The sequence below is a fragment of the Olea europaea genome, unplaced genomic scaffold, assembly GCF_002742605.1.
Source record: "Olea europaea var. sylvestris unplaced genomic scaffold, O_europaea_v1 scaffold2276, whole genome shotgun sequence".
Classification (NCBI taxonomy): domain Eukaryota; kingdom Viridiplantae; phylum Streptophyta; class Magnoliopsida; order Lamiales; family Oleaceae; genus Olea; species Olea europaea.
In genome coordinates, this window is record NW_019240831.1 from 76,485 (window position 1) to 100,951 (window position 24,467).

Genomic DNA, 24,467 nt, shown 5'->3' on the forward strand with positions numbered 1-24,467 from the left:
ATATTTTTCATTTTCATTTTTACAAAATGGGAAACAAACGCAGCCAAATAAAGACAGCTAATTTTATGAATGTAGGTCAAAGATCAATGATTCTTATAAAACCACTATTTGTTTCTCATTTTTTTCCTCCACTTTCAAAAGAAACAGAGTCGTTTTTTGGCCCACCAGCATGATTTTTTTGACTTGAAAATGTGTGCACAATGGTTGGAAAACCCATTTTCATTTTGAAAAAAAAATGTGCAGCAAACACAAGCAAAGTAAATTAAATCAAGGTTCCAAACTTTTTCATTTTCAACAATACAGTCCCAAACATTTAAGAGTAGGAGAAACGGTCCGTCAAAATCATATGCAATATATATACCTTCCGTCCAACAATCCATTAGCCAAGCGCGTGAATTTAATGATTTGTAAAAAAAATTAATTAATAAAGAAAAACGCAAAGTCTTCATCTTCCTCACCCACTCCGGCCACCATGTTTCTTAACAATACAACATAAAGAAGTCATCTAGAGCTTTGGGAACCAGTTAACACAATACCAAACAACATAGTGTCGCTATGTAGTGGAAATCATCAAATATTCCTGCATTGTCACCATGTGGCAAGTAATGATCTCATTGCTGTTATATCTATGTACAAAAGCAGATATATAATACTTCTATTTAAATCTCAAGAACAAGAAGAAAATGAGCCTCAGTCCCCAATATATTTGGATCGACCGAACACCTTCTCTTCTCTTCATTGATAGATTATAATTTGGTCTTATAGTGGCATTGCTGTTTAGTAATATTCCTGCTGGAAATGCTTATTTCCAAATCACAACTAGTGTAGGAGACTACACGAATATTGAACAATATGCGTACTTTTCCAGCAATTCTCGTGTAAGTTTGGAGAGGCAACGTACCAGATCTGATGTCGGAATACAAATTGGAGTTGGAAAGCACCCGATCCGCCATAAGTGTCAGCGTCAAGTTCATGATCATCGAGTCACGGGCGCCAATTTTCCCGGCCGGAACGGGGACCTCACCCACCACGTCGCCTCTGTATTTTAGTAAAGCAGTGCTGTTTTTGTACTTGAAACCCACTCTGTTGGGGTTCTTCACGGCGATGCTGGTATCGACGGAGACATTCAAGAGGACCCTGAGCCTGGCCACGTCAAAGGAGAAATCTAGATCCGAAAGAGCAACGGAATTGACGGTGATGACGGGACGCTTGGCCTTGAAAACTGTGAGCCCTAAAATCAGGAAAATTAGAGCTAAAGCTAAAATCACAGATATCACCACCAAACATATGATTTTTCTTCGGCGTTTTTTGTCGGGGTTGTGATCGTGCTGAGCCATCATTGTCTTGTTCTCCTTCTGCTTCGACGATTCCACCTCCATTAACACTCTTCTTCCTCTTCTGCTGCTATACAAATCGTGTGGAACAATATTGTAGTAGAAACACTAGGCGATAAGCAGTATTCTATAAGCTATTAACAACCCATAAAAGTTCTGCTGAAGAATCGGAATCGTACAAACAAAACTAGTAAATTGGAATTCAACAGTTTGGCCGAAATTTAAATTGTTCACGGGATTCTGGGGGCGAGGTAGGTGATTAACATACTGCTCCCATTAACATATAGGAGTAGGGATGAGCAGGATTTTGAAAATTAGGTGGTAATTCGATAGAGATCTATAACTACAACGCTGCCACAAAAAAAGTCGGTATGAATAGAAACTTTTAGGAGGTTATTAGATGGCAGAGGTAGCTGTACATTAATTACTTGTATTTCGAAAGTAGAATAAGTTCAGTTTAATGTTTTCAAGTAAGGCTAAATGTAAAAAGTAGGTTTCAATCTTTGTTTTTTCCTATTTAACCTTTAATTTTGTCCTTTTCGTTGCTCGATTTTGTTAAAAAGGTACATAAGCCCCTGTTTGATTCTCATTAAATTAAATTATATTACATTTTATTTTTTTCTCTTTTATTTTCAATCACACAATCTTCCATAAAATAATATTACACGTAAATCGAAAAATTTTCTTTCTTTTTCAACCACTCATTTTTCTAAAAAAACTATTCTCCCCATTTTCATTTTCATGTAATGGGGATCAAACCGAGGCTAATATTTAACTTGTATAACTTTTTGAGTAGTTAATGAAACAATAAATTAAAAATGAAAAATAAACCTCGACCCTAGTGACACTACATGGATCCAATTCAAATCCTTTGTACTCGCACTATGCCTCTAACGTGTGTTTTCCGTCCATTATAGATTATTCTATTCGAACAGGGGAGTGATGCGCTTGTTTGAATAGGGCTGCCTTCCATTATGGATTATTCTATTTGAACAGGGAAGTGACGTCCTTGTTTGAGCAGGGCCGAGGCGGCCCTGTTCGAGTAGCACACCCATCCATTATTACTATTTCATCTCGTTTTCTTACCCATTTTTACGATGGGATGGCAATTTTGAGATGGAGATGGAAGGAGGAAGGATGTAATTTATTAATATTTTTGTCTTTTGCTTTTTTTTTTTTAAATTAAAAATTATTATAGCAATTTATGTTTTGTATTACCCAACGGCAGAGACTACTAGAAGTCCAAATGTTACCCAAAAATAAAAAATAAAAATAAAAAACGGCTGATAATCTTAAATCGGATGGAGAAAAAGTGGAGGACCTATTTACCACATTAGACATAAGCTGAAAAGCTTTGAACAATTTTATTTATTATTATTATTTTTTTAATAATTTAGAGGACCCGTATGAGATATTTTGGTTTATACTTTATATAGAGCATATTTACTAATTTTGACCCATCCAAGCAACTTGTGCATGTTCATATTGTGCTTCCTAAGAAATAGGTTGCGAATCTTGTACAGTTGTACGTCTCCCCGTCGGGGTGATTTTTAGAAAGGCTGGAAAATTCTTTCTATTTTTCACAATGGCCTCTTTTATTAAAAATACTATTTTGCCCTTACTAAAGTTATTTACAGGATGTATCTTATATCTTTAAAAGTTTATCAATCAGGACCTATATCTATATTTTTCAATCTTTCGAACACCTTTAAATATTCTTTGTATCTAGATAGTTCTTCAAAGATTATAGGTTGGCCTTTATTGGTTATATATCCTCGAACTAATCCTTCTGAAATTTCTTTTTGTATATTTCTATGTTTGGTTATGATATCTTCTACCTTTCTTATTTCTCTACTAGTTCCTACAGAATCAAATCCTATATTATTTCTACAATTATAATCTATATCTTTATATATTTCTTCAATTTTTTCTTTACCAACAGGAAATATATCATCAAATTTTTCGTCTAATTTAAGTAAAAACGAAACATCTTTTTCATCTAAAAATAATATGAGATTATTATCACTAGTGGATATGGATGCTTGTAAATTGTTCATCAGAATAATAAAAACATAAGCATGTAAAAATAAGTAAATAACTTACAGTAATCAAGTGAAAATAAACAGGCTTTCCCTCCAATATGCTCTTATAGATGCGTTACATGTACTTAATTAATCTTCTGACTCAAGTAAAGATTTAAAATGTTTTTGAAATCATTTGGGTCCACAACTGCTTCCGCAAAAGGCTTTTCAATTAAGGTTGCATTTCTCATTCTAGAGAACTAGCCGTGTTTCCACAGACGCTATCTCACAGTATCCAGAGTCTCTGTTTTCACCTCTATTCAAACTCTTTTCAGAATCAAGTTCCTACTTGGAACGAAATTTTAAAAGATAACTCACACACAAGGTGCTACAATTTTGTTAGAAAACTGCCTTTTTTCCCCTAAACCATTTATCAAAGACGGGTACTTTGGCGTGGCTAACATCCATTCAAAATCAATATTTTGAAAATCTTTTAAAATCTCTATCTGTACTGCCGAGGAATCATGAGAAGTTTAACGAAATCCTTTTATGAAAGCTTTGTTGAACATAACAAACTTTACTTTGATATTCATAAACTGAAATTGTACATGCTTACAAACTATATTTACATACATTTGGTACTCACCTTATGAAGTTTAGAACTCCATAAGTGATTACCTTATTACACGCTTTACTATTTTCAAGCTATCTAATATTTTTCTGAATACAAGTGGTGTATACAGATTACAAAAGATCTATCTAAGATGTGTTTTCTCTGGGTGTTTTAGAGATAAGCTATTTCGAGATGTTCTCCTTCTTCCTCCTTGCCTCCTTTTATAGAAGCCTTTGAGAACCTTATCTTGACAGATGTTTTCCACATTTCTTTGTTGGGTAGCTAAGCCATCCTATCTTCACCGAATTTTTCCATTATCTTCTTGCTAGTGGACCTCTCCTTTTGAAATTAGATGCTTTATCTTTTGAGTTTGTCTGCCACTTGTAACAATTAGTGGGGGTAGTCACAATTATGGAGATTTTTCTTGCACTATTTTCTGTCTTTTAGTAGCCACAATTTTTCTTTAATAAATTTCTTTATTAAAGTAGTGATAAATGACTACTTTTATCACCATCACTTTTCCATTTTCGAATCAAAGAATTCTGAGGGGAATTCTTCATCAAGGGATGCTTGACTCATATCTTCAACTACACAGTATTCACAATGGTGATCACTGTAATTCCAACGTAATTTGCATAATTCTTTAGCCATATCTTCTGATCCATGCACTTGGTTGGAAATAATTGAGGATAATAAATAGTCGAAATAACAAATATCTTCTTCTTTTGTAGCCATCCTTGCATTGGAATAGATAATATGATCTTCAAATGGATAAACCCATATTTTTTCTTTCTCAGTGATTATCTGAGTTACATGTTCAAATATTTCTTTGTACCCTTTTACTCTTCTATTAAGCCATCAAATTAAGAATATCTTGATATCCATTTTTAACAACCTTTTGATTGGTTGGTAAAAAATGTTGATTTGTAAGTCCCATTTTTATCACATGGAACGATGAATGCATATATTCAAGAACGGGATCCCATTCCATGGTTGCTGAATGAAATCTGATATATATATTTGTTGTCTTGACAATTTCAGTATATCTTTTAACAGCTTTCCTAATATTGGCTGGAAGTTGAGCTATCTCTTTAAAATCTTTGCTAGGATATATACAAAGTATATTTCCTATCTCAAAACAATTTCGAACCCAGTTGGCTGGTGCTCCTGGATAAAAATTTATCTTGTTGTATTTTGAATAATGGAGAGTCTTCATCCATTTTCCAATCTCCAGATACCAATCTGATAAAATATTAAAAATAACAATAAAGAGTGTTACTTCTTCATGGTTATCTTTTCTGGGAATTTTTGCTTCATGGCATATTTTGACAATATCTTTTGGATCAATCCTTTCAATAGAAAGTTTAAATTGAGCTTGGCTCTGTGAAGAGCTACCTTCTCTTTTGATATCTTGAATATCTTTATTACCAGTAATAGGTTCAAGTTTTCCCTGTAAAGGGGTTCCTATTACCTTCTTTTCTTTCCCTTTATTCTCGGGGAAAGCGCTAGTATTCACAAGTCCCTGCGAAGGGATACTAGACTTGGTACAAGTAACTTCTGCCTCAAGAGCTATATTTTTGCCTCGAAAGCTATCTTGAATATTTTGAATTTGTGTTTCCAAATAGGAAACTTTTATCTCAAGTATTTGGACTTTCGTCCTTAATTGTTCCAACTCCATCCCTGCTAAGATAATCAGGAAGAAAGTTAGTTTTACCTTTTATGTATTCAATATCAAATTTGAAATATGAGAATCAAATTTGTATCCTAATAATATATCTATTGGTAATAGATGGATCAACATTATTTTTCAAAAATGTTTTAACTTGAGTATTATCAGTTCTAATCAAGAACTTCTTTGGTAATAGATAATCTTCATATTTCTGAACTCCTCTTTTCACAGCAATGAGTTCTTTTCTATTCGTCTCATATCTTGTCTCTACTTCTTTGAATGTTCCTGATGTATAACTTGCAAGTATCTCAGGACAAGAACAATCTTTTTCACATTTATATTCTTTATGATTCTTTTTCACCTTTAACACTGTCCCCAGTAATTATCTGAAGCATCAATTTCAAGTATAAAGCAATCTTCTTCTTCTGGTATTACAAGTTTGGGCAATACCTTTAATTCTTCTTTTACTTTCCTTATATTTTCACAATCTTGTTCTTCCCAAAACCACATTATATTTTTTCTTAATTTTGGAAGAAAATAATTTTTCAATTTGGCACAATTTTCAATGAATCTTTCAGCATAATTTAATATACCAAGGAAGTTTTGTAATTGTTTTTTATTTTTGATTTCTTCAGAAAATTTTTGAAATTTTTCTCCAATATGAGATTGTAGTTATAATTCTTCTTCTTTTATAAATAATCCTAAAAATTCTATCTCTGTTCCAGCTATCTCAGTTTTCTTTTGAGAAAGTGTAATATCATGTTTTTTCATAATATAACAAAATTTCTCAAGATGTTCAATATGTTCATCAATATTATTTGAATGAATAAGTAAATTATCTACATATGCAATACAAAAATGAGTAATTGGTTTGATTACCTCATCCATTCTCCTTTGGAATATCTGTGGTGCATTTTTCAACCCAAATGGTATTACATTCCATTTGTATTGTCCTAAAGGATTGGGGGTACTAAATACAATTAGTGGTTTACTTTCTTCTGTAAGCATGATTTGTCAAAACCCTGACTTACAATCAAATTTTGAAAATATCTTTTTGTTCTGTACTTGTTTAATAAGAGTGTCCTTATTTGACAAGTAACATCCATCAAATTTAGTAATTTCATTTAATTTCTTGTAATTTATCACCATTCTGGCTTTTCCTCTTTTTATTTCACTATGTTTTCTAACCATAAAGGCTGGGTTGCTATGTGGACTTTTACTAGGCCTAATTAACTTGGCTTCTAGCAATTCTTTTATCTGGTCTTTAAATTCTTTTTGGTCATCAACACTATATTTCATGGGTTTGACTCTAACAATAGTGTATGGATTGGTTAATTCTATCTTTGCCTTTATTTTATCAGTATTCCATTTTTCTAGAGGATTTTCAGACTATGTTTTAGAAATTTCTTTTTTCAAATTTTCTAATCTATTTTCTGTTGTCATTTTTAAGATTGTAACTAGTTTAAATTTTTCTGTACTCTAACATCCACCACGCTGGGTTGAGGAACTCTGATGGTTTATATATGTATATGCTATCCTAACAGCTTTATTTATTTTTGGTGTAAATATTTTATATGCACAAGGTGTTGTGAACATATACTTATCAATATATTGTGTAAATGATGCATATTTTAATAGAAAATTTTGTTCTAATAAAATATCACATCCTATTGTGGTTGACATATATATTGTATCAACAAATACATCTCTAAAGGAAATTAGAAAAGGTACTTGCGTAGCATATTTACTATATATTACCTTATTTCCACTTGCTGTTGTAGCGGTGACTATCTTCTTTGAATTGTATATCCAGTATTCAGATGGTAGTACATTTGGTAAGTATAAGTTTATTGTACTTCCTGTATCTAAGTAAGCATGGAATTTAATTCTACAATATCTTTTTATATTAAGTGTAATTTCAATATATGGACTCATGGGGTTAGTACTAATTACTATTTCCATGATAACAATGATTTCATATTTTCATCAATTCTTGACATGATGATTGAGTTATCATCAACTGTTATTTTTAAATATCCTTGGCAAATTTTATAAGAACTATATTTCTCAAGAAAGTTCATTCCTAGTAGAATAGGTGAACGATCTACTCCATATAATTCATCTTTATATAGAATTATTTCTTTAGTATATTCTTTCTGATCCTCTCCTATAAGTATAAGAGGGAATTTAACATATTTTTTTATTTCAAGATTATTTCCTAAATAATCTTTAAATATATATGGTTCTGGTATTTCAAAGTCTATTAAATGACTAACGAATTTAGCATTTACATGACTTTTATCTGCTCCAGTGTCTATGAGGACAAGAAGATTCTTTTTGTATCCTTCTTGATTTACGTATCTTGTCTTAATGTAATATTGCGAACTTGATGGTTCAGCAATACTTAGATTCTTAAGTCTGCTTATTTTAGAGTCTTGTCTAGAGGGAAATCTTGCAATAAGATTATCTCCTTTTAAGCTGACATTATTTATTCTTATTAATTTTCCTTCAGAATTAATTTCTCTAGCTTGTTTCTGGAAGTCAAGCATTATTTGTTCTGGTATAGTGACTTCATGTTTTTGGTATTTTCTAGGAGGTATATATTGTGCTAATTCCTCAAAATCTTTATGTATAATAATGTTATCAATTATCTTTCTTAGATTATTATGATGGCTAGTACTAAAAGCAAAAATTGATTTTATGCTTATACTAATAGCCTTACTTCTTCGTAACATTTTCAAGTTTCCAATTCTATAGTATAGATTGAAACTTTGGTCAATATTTTCATCATTTAATGATATTGCATAATTTGGCTTTACTGTAAATATTATCTTTTGATAGACTAAGTTTTCTACAACTGTTCCTAGTAGAGCATCTATAGGATCTTGTAAGATTCTATTGTCCATACAATAGATTTCAATTGGTATATTCATACCTTCTCTAAAGAATCTTTTTACCATTATCTGGACTCCTCCTAATTTAATACATTTCATTTTATTTCTTACATTCTCTGGAATTTTGGATAATTTTTATTTTACCCATTCTTTTGTAATTATAGGAATTCTTGCTTTTCCTATAGTATCTTCTATATTGATAGACATTTCTTTATAATTCATATTTACAATTGTTTTATTTACTCTTGGTAAAATTCCTAAGAATCTTTGATGGAATACATCCTTTTCTTGTAGGTCTAGTATTTTCTTTGTGATTCCTGTGTATTTTTTAATATCAAAGGTGATCTCTTGATTTATACCTTCTATAGAATCTTCAACTTCTTCAGTTGTCTCTATTTCCATTTTTGATTGTTGTATCTCTTGATTCATATATACTATCTTCTCAAAATCTTCTTCTGATGAGGATGTATCTAATTTATAAATGCTACTGCATTCACTACTTAGATCTTCAAAATATTCAATTGGTTCTATATCACTATCATCTTGGAATTTTTCATAAATTCTAAGAGTTTTTATATTTTGTCTATCTTTCTTTTTAGGACATTGAGGAGCAATGTGTCCTTCTTCATTACAAATAAAACCTCTACATTTTTTAATGTTTCTTGGTTTAAATTTCTTATTCCAATTTCTTTTCTTAAAATATTTTTTATGTGGTTTAAAATTCCTTTTCTTGAAGTTTTTGTAGTTTTTGAATTTTATTTTATATTTCTTATATGGTTTATATTTCTTCTTATGACATCCAAATTGTTCAATTTGACCATTATCTTTGTAACAATATAATGAATTCTTTCTTATTTTATATGCATTTTTATTTTCTAAAGCCTCTCTACACCATATACCTATCATTCTTTTTATAAATTTAATTCTACTTCCTAGACTATCTATTTCTACTCCTTCCTCTTCTCCTAGAGGTAGTAATTTTTTATATTCTTTTAATAACTTAATTCCCCATGGGAATGGTAATTTAGTAAAATAAGATCTTAATATAGGTTTATTTTCCTGATAATCTCATTGATTTAATATATAGTATATTTCTTCGAATTTACATGTGTATCTTTCTAGTTCACACATATCACATATCTTTAAATTTTCCATTGCTATCATTCCTTGATTATATTTATCTTGTTTTCTTTCTTCATTATTAGAAGTATATCTATCTCCTAAGAATTCTGTTCTTAAAATTTTTTCAAATTTTTTTAATATTTCCTGAATATTTTGTTCATTTAAAGAATTTCTATTATCTAATATTTCAGTCCTACTTGCTCCATATTTTACCCTTCCTTTAATGGTTTCTGGTAATTTTCTCCACCATTCAGAAACAATTCCTCTCAATGTGTGTTCTATAAATCCAAAAGTTGTATATGTTTCCCATTTGTTAAATTGCATTGCTAAATCTGTACTTTTCATTCATGTTTCCATAGCTTTATTTTTATCTACACAATCTAAATCTAACCATATTCCTGTCGTATGGATTGGTTCATTATAAGATTTCATTGGGTTTATTTTTTTTTATAGACTGTTTTCTTACATTTCCAGTATATCTTTTCTGTGTTTTTCTATATTGGTTAATACCATCCTTGAGTGGTATTGTAGTACCATAAGGATAATCTTGTTCTTCATCACTACTGAATTCTACTTTTATATTCTGACTTGAAGATGGATTAGTATTCATCTTTGTATTTTCCATTTTTTCAGTTAATTCTTCTAACTGTTCTTTATATTCTTCATACTCTTAACCAGTAGATTCTAAGAATTTTTGTTCTATTTCTTCTACATCTGTAATCATATATTGTTCTTCTTCATATTTTTTCCCTTTATTATTTTCTTTTTGTGTTATCCTAAAATCTTGAGGTGGATTAATTATAATCCTATCTTTTCCTTTAAAACTTTTATCTAAAATAGTTTTTCCTACTTGTAGATTATGTTTTAGATTTTCTAATCTTTTATGTGTATCTCCAAAACTTTCATTTGTAGTGTTTTTAGGTAAATAGGGATAACTAGATTTTTTATGTTTTTCAACTTTTTTCAAAAAATTTTCAATTATATTTTCTTTATCTACTATATTCATCATTATTTTTGGTTCGTAACTTGGCTTTGATACCATTTCGTCGGAGTGTGCAGCGGAGGGGTTAATATTTTTGAGCCAATTAAAATCTTCATAAGTATTTAAAATGTCGCAATAGAATTTATAAAATTCACTATTTTCTATTAATACTTTTTCTTCAATAATTATATTTAGTTCTTTAATTCTTCTTCTCAGATTAAGAATTAGTTTATATATATCATTTTCTGTTTTGATTGTATTATTATTTATAGAAACATTTTTAGTTTTTAATTTTGGATCTAAATATTCTGTAAAGAATCCTTTTAGATCTTCTTCTAAATAGTTTAATTCACTTTCTGTTGCGTTTTTTAGATCAATAAAATTTTGTATAATATTTGGATTTAAATTTATTAAAGATTTTTTATCTATATGTTTTTGAGGACCTAATTAAAGGTTTTTATACATTGTAGTGGCTTTGGTTGCAATTTCTTAATAAGGGTATTTTTGAAAAGACAATTGTTCAAAGGTTATTTTTCAAATGTTTTTATTTTTTGGTCTATTCTTACAAACCTTCCTTTTATTTAGGCTATATTGAGGTATTTCCTCTCTCCCCGTCCTATACGAGATTGAACAGGTAAATTCATGTTTGATTAAGTTAAAATTGATTAAAATTTAAGTTAAAATAAACAATTAAATTTTAATCACACATTTCATGAAATTCACAATTTTTCAACCACAATTTTATCAATTTTTATCAAAACATATTAAAAATCTAATTTTTATTTAAACCAAACATGACTAAGATTAAATTTAAAATTATTAGCTCAAAATATTCTACATTTGGAATTTATTGTGCACAACGTTGCTACATTTTTTTTATTTTTTACATTTTCACCATTCCACTTTTTATTGCGAAAATCATCATTTTCTCATTTTATCTAATTTCTTAATAAAAAAATGATCAATATACTCTCCCATATATATAAAATAAAAAAGAAAAGAAAAAAGAACTGATTATAATCATACCTCCACTTTTTATTTTTAATTTTAATATTTTAAAGTGCATTTGAATCCCAAATAAATTATTAAAAAAACTAAGTGAGGGAAAAGAAAGGGCCAAATAAATTATTAAAAAATTAAAAATTGACGAGCTGAGCGGCCGAGCCGACAAGTCACTCGGCCCGTTTGACATCTCTACCACCACCGCCTAGGGGTGTAAGTGGTCTGATTTTAGACATATTTTCAAACCAAACCGTTAAAATCGATTTTAAAAAATTCAAATCTAAACGAAATTATTTTGAACGGTTTGAAAAAAAAAACTCAAATCTAAACTAACGGTTTGGTCCAATTTTAAACTGTCGGTTTCGACATATATTTTTTTGCATGTCTACTTTTATGTCATTAATTCAATATATATTTATATCTTACTATCAATAAATCTAAAACAAACTAAGCCTTTGTTTGAACCAAAATTTTCGAACAAAAAAATGAAAATTTGGACCGTTATTCCACAAGTCTAACAGCCTTTATTGACCTGCTGTTTCATGCGTGGGACCCAGTCTCCTCTCCAACGATCAATTTTCTCATTATGATGATATGGTAAATATGGCTCAAATAGGGGCTAAATATATCTACTATAAATTTAAATACGAATTAAATCAAAGTGAAATCACAATAAACTAAAACATAGTTTTTTAAATTTTTATTCACCTTTTTTATGCTAACGACGATACAATAATATTACAATACAAGTCTACTAAACTAGATATAATGCCCAAAAAATATAATGATGTCCAACAAAATCTCGTGATCATCATATCTTAAAAAAGGATACTGATTAGACAAAGAGAATAACCAACTATAATAATAAAGTAATTGTTTATAATATCTAAATATAACAATTACACAAGTTTACGTTTCTATGATGTAACGAAACACATTTAATTTTAGATTCTTACCTTAATTTGCTCCAAAAAAATTATTGATCTAAAACTTTATTTGTAGCAAATATTATCACCAAAAGTTTAGGATCTCTTTGTCTCCGATTTGGTATAATGAACTTCAATTCAACTTTGAAGAGACCTAAAAAATTGGAAAAAGAAGTGTGTGGTGCCAATGGTTTAAAATTGTGTTGGGTGTCGGCTGAAATTCATCTAAATTCTGAAGAGAAAAATTGTTTTTCATATATTATGTTAGTCTTAAAATTATTAGATATAATTTAGGATTATTGGATAATAATAATATATCTGTATTAGAAAATTATAAATTGACAAAAGTACCCACAAATGACAAAACTATTGAATTTTACATATTTGGATGAATTTTCAAAAAATTTCATTTTTTCATTTTTTTATTTTTATATTTTTTTTGTCGGTTCGATTTGGTTATCTCAAACATAAACCAAACCACTTTGACCAGTTTGATTTAGTTCAAAACCATTTCGTTGACCGGGTTCACGTGGCACTAAACTGATGATTTCTAGAATGCGATTTAGGTTCTATTTTCCGGTTTGACGGTTTTTGCTTATAGGGCACCGCCTCTACTCACACCCACGACGACCACCACCATGATAATAGACCAAGAAACTCCATCACTTTCTTGCCCTAAAACCTTAAAAATTAGAGCAAGAAGCCAAATATTATAACGCTCACAAATTCACAATTATCAAACATTAAGCACCAAAATATATATTTTTGTTGAGACATACAGGTTCCTTCCTGCTTCAATTTTTTCTTGCAAAGTAACCAGAAAAGCCTTTATACCCGTAATTATCCGGCTCCACGGTCCCAAACTTCCTCATAATTAAAGGATCGTCCACTCCAGCTAGTTCCATTGGCATAATTCTACAATTTTCCACAAGATGAAGAGTCAACCCATCTTTCTCTTGCCTCCACTGGAGTCGAATCCTTCAGATGCCCAATGTCAAAGTAAAACGTGAAATCTGTACCATCCTCATCTTGACCGGATCGAACTTCGAAGGCAAACATATAGTCGAATCCAAAACCAACGTACAATTTAAGTTCCGACCTTCACCCAACATACAATTGAAACTGTACAAGAATTGAAGTATACTTTCGCACCTATCACCACCACCAGTCGAAGGCAAACATATAATCGAACCATAATTTTAATAATTTATTTGGGATTCGCTTGCACTTTATTAAAAATTGAGAGTATGATTGCAATTAGTCTTTGTTTTTTCTTTTCTTTTCATTTTATTTTATATAAATAGAATGGTACCTTTGTCATCTCACAATTATTTTGAGAAATTGGATGAAAATTAATGAAAAGAATGATTTTCACAATGAAAGGTAATATATATATATATATGGATGTTTTGCACAATGAACTTCAAACGGACGAATGTTGTGTGCTAATAATCCATTAAATTTAGTGCATGAAGAATATATATATATATATATATATATATATGGATGTTTTGCACAATGAATTTCAAACGGACGAATGTTGTGTGCTAATAATCCATTAAATTTAGTGCATGAAGAACTTTCTATTCAACAATATTTTGACCATGACTTTATATCTAATTTAATTAAATGATGATTTTTAGAAATATTTTTACATGCTCGTTATTAATTTCATAAACTCTTTATTTCAAAACAATTAGTCTTGTGTACAGGAAAGGGGTTCACATAATCCCTCTAGAATACTTACAAGAGTGAGCTCCATATAAATAAAAATTGCAAAAAGAACCCTATTCACCTCGTATTGTGTGTGTTTTAGAGGGGAACCTCCTCCCGTGTATATACACAGCACAACCCATTTCAAAAATAATCTACATGTCCATAATAAAGGCCATCCAGACGTGACATGAAAATTGATGGAGCATGAAATAAACTAAATATGTGAGCATAACTCACTTTATTGGACTTTCCATTAGTATCACCTTACATGGAGTTCGTATTCCATGCGAATCGATAGCAATACTCATGTTTTAAATGGTTAATCTTTTAAATGTTCACTCATAATTATTTATTGAAATAAAAAATTAAAGAAAAATTACAGAGTATTTTGGGTCTTTATTTTCAAAGTTCATTGGGTAAGAGAAGACGCAAGCTGAATTCAATGATTATTAAAACATTTCACTCAAATTTTGTGCCATATCGAAGTTCTGTCTGCCACATGAACGCTTCCTTTCAGAGGGCTTTACAGAATCACAGTTTTTTTTTTTTTTTTTTTTTTTTTTTTTTTTTTTTTATTTTAACGAGGTGTCCCAACTTGCGCAAGACTATATCCTCGTCCTTGAACCTCCGACCCCTCAGCTGTTCAGGGAGGTAAATCGCAGGATGTGCCCTTGTTGGTTCCCAGGTTCCCACATGGCTTTTACTCCTTCCCCAAAGGAAGCCTCCTCCATGGTGATTAATCCACCAATAATTCCTTCTTTATTGGATCAAAGGTTCCCACCAGGAATCGAACTCCCCACGCTTGATTCCAGAGCCCACCAATGTGATTGTTCCACCAACTTGAATGTGCCCTGGGGGGCCAGAATCACAGCTTTTCAAAATTTCCACTACTTGGACAAAGATGTGACCCAAAGTTCAATGATTACCGAAACGTTTAACTCTACCATGGGTTATAATTTGAGTTTAGATGACGCTAATCATCTGATTGAACCACATTATTGTAAAAATAAAAATGAAAAATAGAACTCTGCTACTGAGCCCGACTTAGTAATCGATTCAGGGACAGGGGGCTGAGGTGATGCCGATCTCATACATTTTTTTTTTTAAATTTCAGATCCAAGGGCCGAGGTGAAAACACCTCGGCACCCTGGCTTTGGGCCTATTTTTTGGCCTGGCCAACAACCATTTTCTTAAAAAATATAATCGTTATGAGCTCTATACATGAAATAAAAAGTCAAATATGATGACTTGATGTGATAGATAACGATCATATTTTTTATTTTTAAGAAAATAATGGTTCTCAAACAAGGCAAAAATGATAAGTTTTTTAATGAAATATGAAATTAAATAACTCATTTAATTTTATCTATCATTTAATGTCATATTAACGTTATCTAAATAAAAGTTATAACCTCAATAAAATTAAATATTATTATTCATTTTTATAAGCTAAGAAAAGGTGTACAAGTCAAATTAGAAGCGAACACAAGATCTACAAGTAATTATAATTTTGTAAAGTACTGAATTCGAAAATTAAAAAAAAAAAAAAAACAAACAAAAAAAAAAACAAAAACGTACAAAGGCAATAAAGACGAGCATATTCTTCTTTTGTAGGAATAAAGCATCTAAAATGACATAAAAAAATAAAAATACTGAAAGCAAAAGCAATAAAAAAAAAAAAAAAAAAGCTTCCGTGACCTGCACTCCAATAATGACCTGAAAAGACAGAAATTTTTTTCCTCCCTTCTTTTTCATCATTTTAACAACAATTTGGATAGAAACCATCTTTCAAATTACCAGTGCAACAATGGTCAATGATTGGGCACTTAAATGATAATTTTTGATAGTTATGGATGAAAACGCAACAGACTATATCAAAGAAAAGGTTGTGGACAGCCTTGATCCTTATGCCCCATTTTGGGGAAACTATATATTCCATCCCATTTATGTACACTGACTTTTCTTATTTTTTTGTCCTAATTATGTAGTATTATTTATTTGTTTAGAATGTTTTGTTCATTTAATAATATACCTTTTTTAAATTTGCCTCGTTATAACAAATTTTTTTCACTTAATATTGAAATTGTATAAATATAAAAAAAGATAAATTAAAAAAAAATTGGCAAAATTTTTTTTAATAACATTAAAAAGATTTTTTGATCCACGTGAAAAACAAAAACAACCTATATAAATGGGACGGAAATAGTAATTTTTTGGAGAATATATTGTTAAAAAGTTATTTTACCGAAAAATGTATAGTTAAAAATAAGTCTTGAAAAATGTAACTTAAAGAAAGGTTGAATCAGGAGTATACTTTATTGTACTATAGTATAGGAACTAGGATAAAGATACGTGTATTCACACATTTTTTCAAAATGTTTTACGGAATAAAACTCCTGCACAGACTCCTTTGCACAGGATCTTTATAGGGGCTCTCACATGGAAGTGGACTCCATATGTGGGGTCCACCTCCATGTATGTGCATCTGTACAAGCCCTGTGCAAATGGATCTATAAAATAGCACAACTCAATATTTTACTCACTCTCACATACACATAGACCCCACGTGAAATAAAAAATCCCAACCTGTGACCCCTAACCCTCCTATTGTGAGTGTAAGTAAATCATTTTGTACAAAAGTGTGTATACATCTAGCACTTTCCATGGGAACTATTACCAGGATTTTGACCAAATCAGCTAAAATGACAATATAAGAACAACAATAAATTCCTCAAGAGTACAGCATTGTTGATGAGATTAATGCAATGTAAAAGTCAATCAGTTATACGCAAGAAAGCTCAAATCAACAAGATGATGCCATCCTTCAACGATGGTGGCTTCGTCCTTCTGCTAAACATCTCTGGCATCAACTTCAGAATTGAGTTTTATCCAAGCCATTGAAGTAGGGATGGTCCATAGCAACTTTAGCAGAAATTCTTTCAGCTGGATCATACATGAGCATTTTCTGCATTAATCAAAGATAAACATTAGTGTCTCAATTTCAGCAAAAAAATTTTGAACAGAATTACGCCAATAGACTAAACAAACTATGTTTTCCTCTAGAAACAGAATAGCATACTTCTCCCCTTCAACAGGATAACTGAAGGATTGTTGTATACTGAAGAAAATGAATATCTAAACATGATCATATGTATGCAGTAATAATCATGATTCATATGCTTGGCGCCATATCGATAGTAGCGCTATATAACTGTTATCAATCTGAACTGGCAATTGACAGCAAAAATTTGAATGTTAAATAGACTTATTACAACATGAGCAGTCACCTGAAGCTTAGATATATGAACAGAAGCTTGAGCTTAAAAACTTACTGATAGAAGGTCAACTCCATCGGGTTCCAGTGATGGAACAGAACAAGCCAAGTTTTGTGGTTCCCATTGTGGGTACACATGCCAATCCCTCAGTGAACTAACTCCAGGCCACTGTTTCTCTGTTGGTGTTCCCAACAACCTTCCATGAACAAGTCATAGTAATTTGTGAGAAGAAATATGTCATGCTCACAAATTAAGCAACAACTGACATGGGTAAATTCGATTGAAAGGCCTTACTCAGAAATTCAAAAATATAAACTTCAACCATTGCACACCGATTATATTTACACTATCCTAATTTACAAACAAAATCTATGTCTGATAATATTGTACCAAGCACTCATCTTAGTTTGATAGTTTAGCACTTAAGTTTTACCTAAGCAAATAAGAACAATATCTTAATTCTATGTTCATTAATTCACTTAACCTAGAATGACCAAAACTTTATGATAATCGACGTACAAAGAAATGCAACAGGGAATGAATTGATTCAACTGCCAAACCAATCCTTAGATTTAAAATATAATATCGCCAATCAGAAGCAGAGGACTCTGCATAACCATCGACTACGGCGAGGATTAAATTATACCTAAATATGTGGAGCAGTTGCTGGAACTCAGAATCACCAGGAAATAAAGCCTGTCTTCTTGCCATCTCAGCTGCGAAGTCAAAAAAAACGGAAAACAATTTTAGTTATCCACTGATTTAAGAGCGTGATACTGTAACTACTGAGTGGCTGTTATCTTTACAAAGACTTACTGCAATAAAAATCAGAATTCAAAACAAAATGTACGATTACTTTTATCAAATCTACAAATCTGCTTCTTTGAGATTAACAAATGCAGAGTATCTAAAATTTGAACAACAAAAGGGCGAAATGAAGATGGATAACTAAATTCCCCAAGAAATCTTATATCCGGAGGAAGAATCCAGTTCTCACCAAAAATACAGCCAACAGACCACATATCAACACCCGTAGAATAATGAGTGGACCCCAGAAGAACTTCAGGAGCTCTGTACCAGAGAGTAACAATCTGCACATAATAAAAAAAATAATAATAATAAAAAAAAAGTGGAAAAAGAAAGGAAAAACAGATTTGATGGGTGAATTATGGTAATATATTTATTTTGCACAATCAATCATAAGGAAACTCGATTAAAGAAAAAATGTAAACACCTCGTGGGTATAGCTCTTGAGGGGAACAGTGAAAGCCCTGCCTAGCCCAAGATCCGCAATCTTGAGGATCCCTTTTTCCTTATCAACAAGTAGATTCTGGGGTTTGAGATCCCGATGGAGGACACCATGACTGTGGCAGTGTGCCACCCCCTTGCAAAGCTGGTAAAGAAAACTCTGGATGAGATTAGGCGGCAACGGTCGAGCGTTAGGGCCTTTACGGAAAGTGTCAATAAACTTCTTGAGATCAGTATCAAGATACTCAAATACGAGGTAGAGGACGGGTTTTCCATTCTTATCAACGTGCTCGACACAGATGAGGCGCACCACATAGAGACAATGAGAGAGCATTTGAAGTAGGGAGATCTCGCGGAGGGCTGTTGGGGGAACACCCTCCTCGTCCATCTCGAGACGGGTTTTCTTTAGGGCAACAAGCTGCCCAGTTGCCTTGTCCTTAGCCTTGTATACCTTCCCATATGTCCCTTCTCCTACCTTCTCCAGTTTCTCGTACTTTTCCATTATTTGATGATGGATGATTCAATTGAATCGACCACAAATTCCGCAGTAACCCTCGACTGCTGATTCTTGATGAAATTGATCAAAAACCCTACAGTAATTCTACAGGTTTTGAATTGATAATGAAGAAATGGTGGATACTTTTATGTCAAATCTAGAATTGGAGAGAGCATCTGTTTTCAACTGCCTTCTCTTCCTCCTGCAACGGCTCCTCCTAGACAGCACATGTTTCCCTCCTATGGTTTTGAATTTTGAATTACGTGGGACCCACCCCTTGACCCGACTAGTGATGGGAGTACTTTTAAAATTGACTCAATCAAATCATCTAAATTTCACATTGACTTCAGATATTATGAAAATAGTCTATCTAATGTTAAAAGACAAAAATACATTTTAATACATTATACAATTACAAAAGTTGATTTTTTTAAAAAGACATCAATACCCTTTGACTAAACAAATAAAAATCAATCACTTCCTACTTTTCTTATCTATTTACTTCAATATAGATAAATAAAACACTCTCATCTTTCATCTGCTTCAACCGCAAAAACTAAAAAATTTATCGAAATCGGAAGCCAAAAATTTTGTGGACATCAATCTCGTCAGTTCGGTAAGTTTATATACGCAAAGTTAATTTTTTTTCGTTAAATTATTGTACGTTTAAATCGATAAATAGCATTTCGATATTTAATGGTAATGTAGATAAAAAAAATTTAATAGATCTATAATTTTTTAAGCATTTAACCAGAAAAAATTCATCTGCATATACTTTGCCGGACGAGTGTTGAGCGATAACAGCCCGGTGCGTGCCAGTGATTCGTCTGTTTGACCGGCTGTTAAACAATCTACTATTTAACAGTCGGCTGTTTAACCGGCTGTTTGTCAACTATTTTCTTTTTTTTCCCCTTTTTGAGTTATTTTTATTGTCGTTGATATTTTTCTTGTAATTAAAAATTTTGTTTCGACATGCAAATATGGTTGTAGTCCTAGTTTGTTATTTTGGTGATTTCGAATTCGACAAAAGAGATCAATGAGTATGAAAATGGACAAGTGCTAAACATGATGGTATCGCAATTTCCATATCATCAGGCACATCGTATGCAGAACTCTATAATGATTTACAAAACAAGTTGAATGTTGATCCTTCTCGGTACAACATGGAATTGAAATTTAAATTCAACGAGCATGCATCAGTTCCGATTCCACCTATAATGATTTCTTCTGTTGATGAAGTGAATTATCTAATTGAATTGAACAATAAGCACACGACTCCTCTTTGCGTGACTTTAGTAAGGAAGGATATCGTCGAAGATGAACAAGTAGACTCGGGAGGTGGGGATCACAAAACTAATGATTTTTAGGATACGGTGGAGATAGCTCGTGAAGATGATGTGGTTATTTCAGAAACAGTTACATACAGAATTCCCTCCGCAGCTCATGACAACGAGAATGAAAATGCAAATACTTTTACAAATGAGAAGTTGATTGCTTTATTCCAGCAGAGACATGAGTGGGGTGGGACCTCGGGGGTTAGATCGAGTGGACCGTCCTCTAACTCCTCATGTGTGGTTCTCGATAATGAGGATTTGCATGTCTAGCAACTGTTTTAAACGAAAAAAGATTTGCAAGAAGTCGTGCACCTAATTGCACTAAAATACAATTTCGAGTTTATTCAACCACAATTTTATCAATTTTTATCAAAACATATTAAAAATCTAATTTTTATTTAAACCAAACATGACTAAGATTAAATTTAAAATTATTAGCTCAAAATATTCTACATTTGGAATTTATTGTGCACAACGTTGCTACATTTTTTTTATTTTTTACATTTTCACCATTCCATTTTTTATTGCGAAAATCATCATTTTCTCATTTTATCTAATTTCTTAATAAAAAAAAATGATCAATATACTCTCCCATATAAATAAAATAAAAAAGAAAAGAAAAAAGAACTGATTATAATCATACCTCCACTTTTTATTTTTAATTTTAATATTTTAAAGTGCATTTGAATCCCAAATAAATTATTAAAAAAACTAAGTGAGGGAAAAGAAAGGGCCAAATAAATTATTAAAAAATTAAAAATTGACGAGCTGAGCGGCCGAGCCGACAAGTCACTCAGCCCGTTTGACATCTCTACCACCACCGCCTAGGGGTGTAAGTGGTCTGATTTTAGACATATTTTCAAACCAAACCGTTAAAATCGATTTTAAAAAATTCAAATATAAACGAAACTATTTTGAACAGTTTGAAAAAAAAAACTCAAATCTAAACTAACGGTTTGGTCCAATTTTAAACTGTCGGTTTCGACATATATTTTTTTGCATGTCTACTTTTATGTCATTAATTCAATATATATTTATATCTTACTATCAATAAATCTAAAACAAACTAAGCCTTTGTTTGAACCAAAATTTTCGAACAAAAAAATGAAAATTTGGACCGTTATTCCACAAGTCTAACAGCCTTTATTGACCTGCTGTTTCATGCGTGGGACCCAGTCTCCTCTCCAACGATCAATTTTCTCATTATGATGATATGGTAAATATGGCTCAAATAGGGGCTAAATATATCTACTATAAATTTAAATACGAATTAAATCAAAGTGAAATCACAATAAACTAAAACATAGTTTTTTAAATTTTTATTCACCTTTTTATGCTAACGACGATACAATAATATTACAATACAAGTCTACTAAACTAGATATAATGCCCAAAAAATATAATGATATCCAACAAAATCTCGTGATCATCATATCTTAAAAAAGGATACTGATTAGACAAAGAGAATAACCAACTATAATAATAAAGTAATTGTTTATAATATCTAAATATAACAATTACACAAGTTTACGTTTCTATGATGTAACGAAACACATTTAATTTTAGATTCTTACCTTAATTTGCTCCAAAAAAATTATTGATCTAAAACTTTATTTGTAGCAAATATTATCACCAAAGGTTTAGGATCTCTTTGTCTCCAATTTGGTATAATGAACTTCAATTCAACTTTGAAGAGACCTAAAAAATTGGAAAAAGAAGTGTGTGGTGCCAATGGCTCAAAATTGTGTTGGGTGTCGGCTGAAATTCATCTAAATTCTGAAGAGAAAAATTGATTTTCATATATTATGTTAGTCTTAAAATTATTAGATATAATTTAGGATTATTGGATAATAATAATAATATATCTGTATTAGAAAATTAGAAATTGACAAAAGTACCCACAAATGACAAAACTATTGAATTTTACATATTTGGATGAATTTTCAAAAAATTTCATTTTTTTATTTTTTTATTTTTTTTGTCGGTTCGATTTGGTTATCTCAAACATAAACCAAACCACTTTGACCAGTTTGATTTAGTTCAAAACAATTTCGTTGACCGGGTTCATGTGGCACTGAACTGATGATTTCTAGAATGCGATTTAGGTTCTATTTTCCGGTTTGACGGTTTTTGCTTATAGGGCACCGCCTCTACTCACACCCACGACGACCACCACCATGATAATAGACCAAGAAACTCCATCACTTTCTTGCCCTAAAACCTTAAAAATTAGAGCAAGAAGCCAAATATTATAACGCTCACAAATTCACAATTATCAAACATTAAGCACCAAAATATATATTTTTGTTGAGACATACAGGTTCCTTCCTGCTTCAATTTTTTCTTGCAAAGTAACCAGAAAAGCCTTTATACCCGTAATTATCCGGCTCCACGGTCCCAAACTTCCTCATAATTAAAGGATCGTCCACTCCAGCTAGTTCCATTGGCATAATTCTACAATTTTCCACAAGATGAAGAGTCAACCCATCTTTCTCTTGCCTCCACTGGAGTCGAATCCTTCAGATGCTCAATGTCAAAGTAAAACGTGAAATCTGTACCATCCTCATCTTGACCGGATGAAGTGTAGATCGAACTTCGAAGGCAAACATATAGTTGAATCCAAAACCAACGTACAGTTTAAGTTCGACCTTCACCCAACATACAATTGAAACTGTACAAGAATTGAAGTATACTTTCGCACCTATCACCACCACCAGTCGAAGGCAAACATATAATCGAACCATAATTTTAATAATTTATTTAGGATTCGCTTGCACGTTATTAAAAATTGAGAGTATGATTGCAATTAGTCTTTGTTTTTTCTTTTCTTTTCATTTTATTTTATATAAATAGAATGGTACCTTTGTCATCTCACAATTATTTTGAGAAATTGGATGAAAATTAATGAAAAGAATGATTTTCACAATGAAAGGTAATATATATATATATATGGATGTTTTGCACAATGAACTTCAAACGGACGAATGTTGTGTGCTAATAATCCATTAAATTTAGTGCATGAAGAATATATATATATATATATATATATATATGGATGTTTTGCACAATGAATTTCAAACGGACGAATGTTGTGTGCTAATAATCCATTAAATTTAGTGCATGAAGAACTTTCTATTCAACAATATTTTGACCATGACTTTATATCTAATTAAATGATGATTTTTTGAAATATTTTTACATGCTCGTTATTAATTTCATAAACTCTTTATTTCAAAACAATTAGTCTTGTGTACACGAAAGGGGTTCACATAATCCCTCTAGAATACTTACAAGAGTGAGCTCCATATGCCCCTCAGGGCACATCCGAGTTGGTGGAACAATCAATATGGCGGGCTTGCAATCTCAGCGTGGAGAGTTCGATTTCTGATCAATGCGGTAAGGAGGATTCTCTTGGGCCAGGAGTATAAACCAAGTGGGAACCTGGGAGTCAATAAGAGCATAACCTGCGATTTACCTCCTCGAGTCAGTGAGGGACCGGTGGCTAGAGATCCAGGATTTAGTCTGGCGAAACTTGTAAATAGAAATTGCAAAAAGAACCCTATTCACCTCCTATTGTGTGTGTTTTAGAGGGGAACCTCTTCCCCTGTATATACAGCACAACCCATTTCAAAAATAATCTACATGTCCATAATAAAGGCCATCCAGACGTGACATGAAAATTGATGGAGCATGAAATAAACTAAATGTGTGAACATAACTCACTTTATTGGACTTTCCATAAATATCACCTCACATGGAGTTCGTATTCCATGCGAATCGATAGCAATACTCATGTTTTAAATGGTTAATCTTTTAAATGTTCACTCATAATTAT

At 31.5% G+C, this 24,467-nt stretch overlaps 2 protein-coding genes across 2 annotated transcripts; both read right to left on the reverse strand.

Annotated features, from left to right (window-relative positions):
- Positions 1–327: 327 nt before the first annotated feature.
- On the reverse strand, positions 328–1,802 carry LOC111381295. The gene has a single exon (XM_023005067.1). It carries the CDS (start codon positions 1,377–1,379, stop codon positions 747–749), a length of 633 nt encoding a protein of 210 aa, XP_022860835.1. The 5' UTR covers positions 1,380–1,802; the 3' UTR covers positions 328–746.
- A 15,123-nt stretch (positions 1,803–16,925) lies between these two features.
- Positions 16,926–19,529, reverse strand: LOC111381297 (cyclin-dependent kinase B1-1). Its single transcript, XM_023005069.1, has 5 exons — positions 18,789–19,529; positions 18,552–18,645; positions 18,201–18,270; positions 17,612–17,750; positions 16,926–17,244 (listed from the first exon to the last, which is right to left on the reverse strand). Exons 1-5 carry the CDS (start codon positions 19,302–19,304, stop codon positions 17,152–17,154), a joined length of 912 nt encoding a protein of 303 aa, XP_022860837.1. The 5' UTR covers positions 19,305–19,529; the 3' UTR covers positions 16,926–17,151.
- Positions 19,530–24,467: the final 4,938 nt, after the last annotated feature.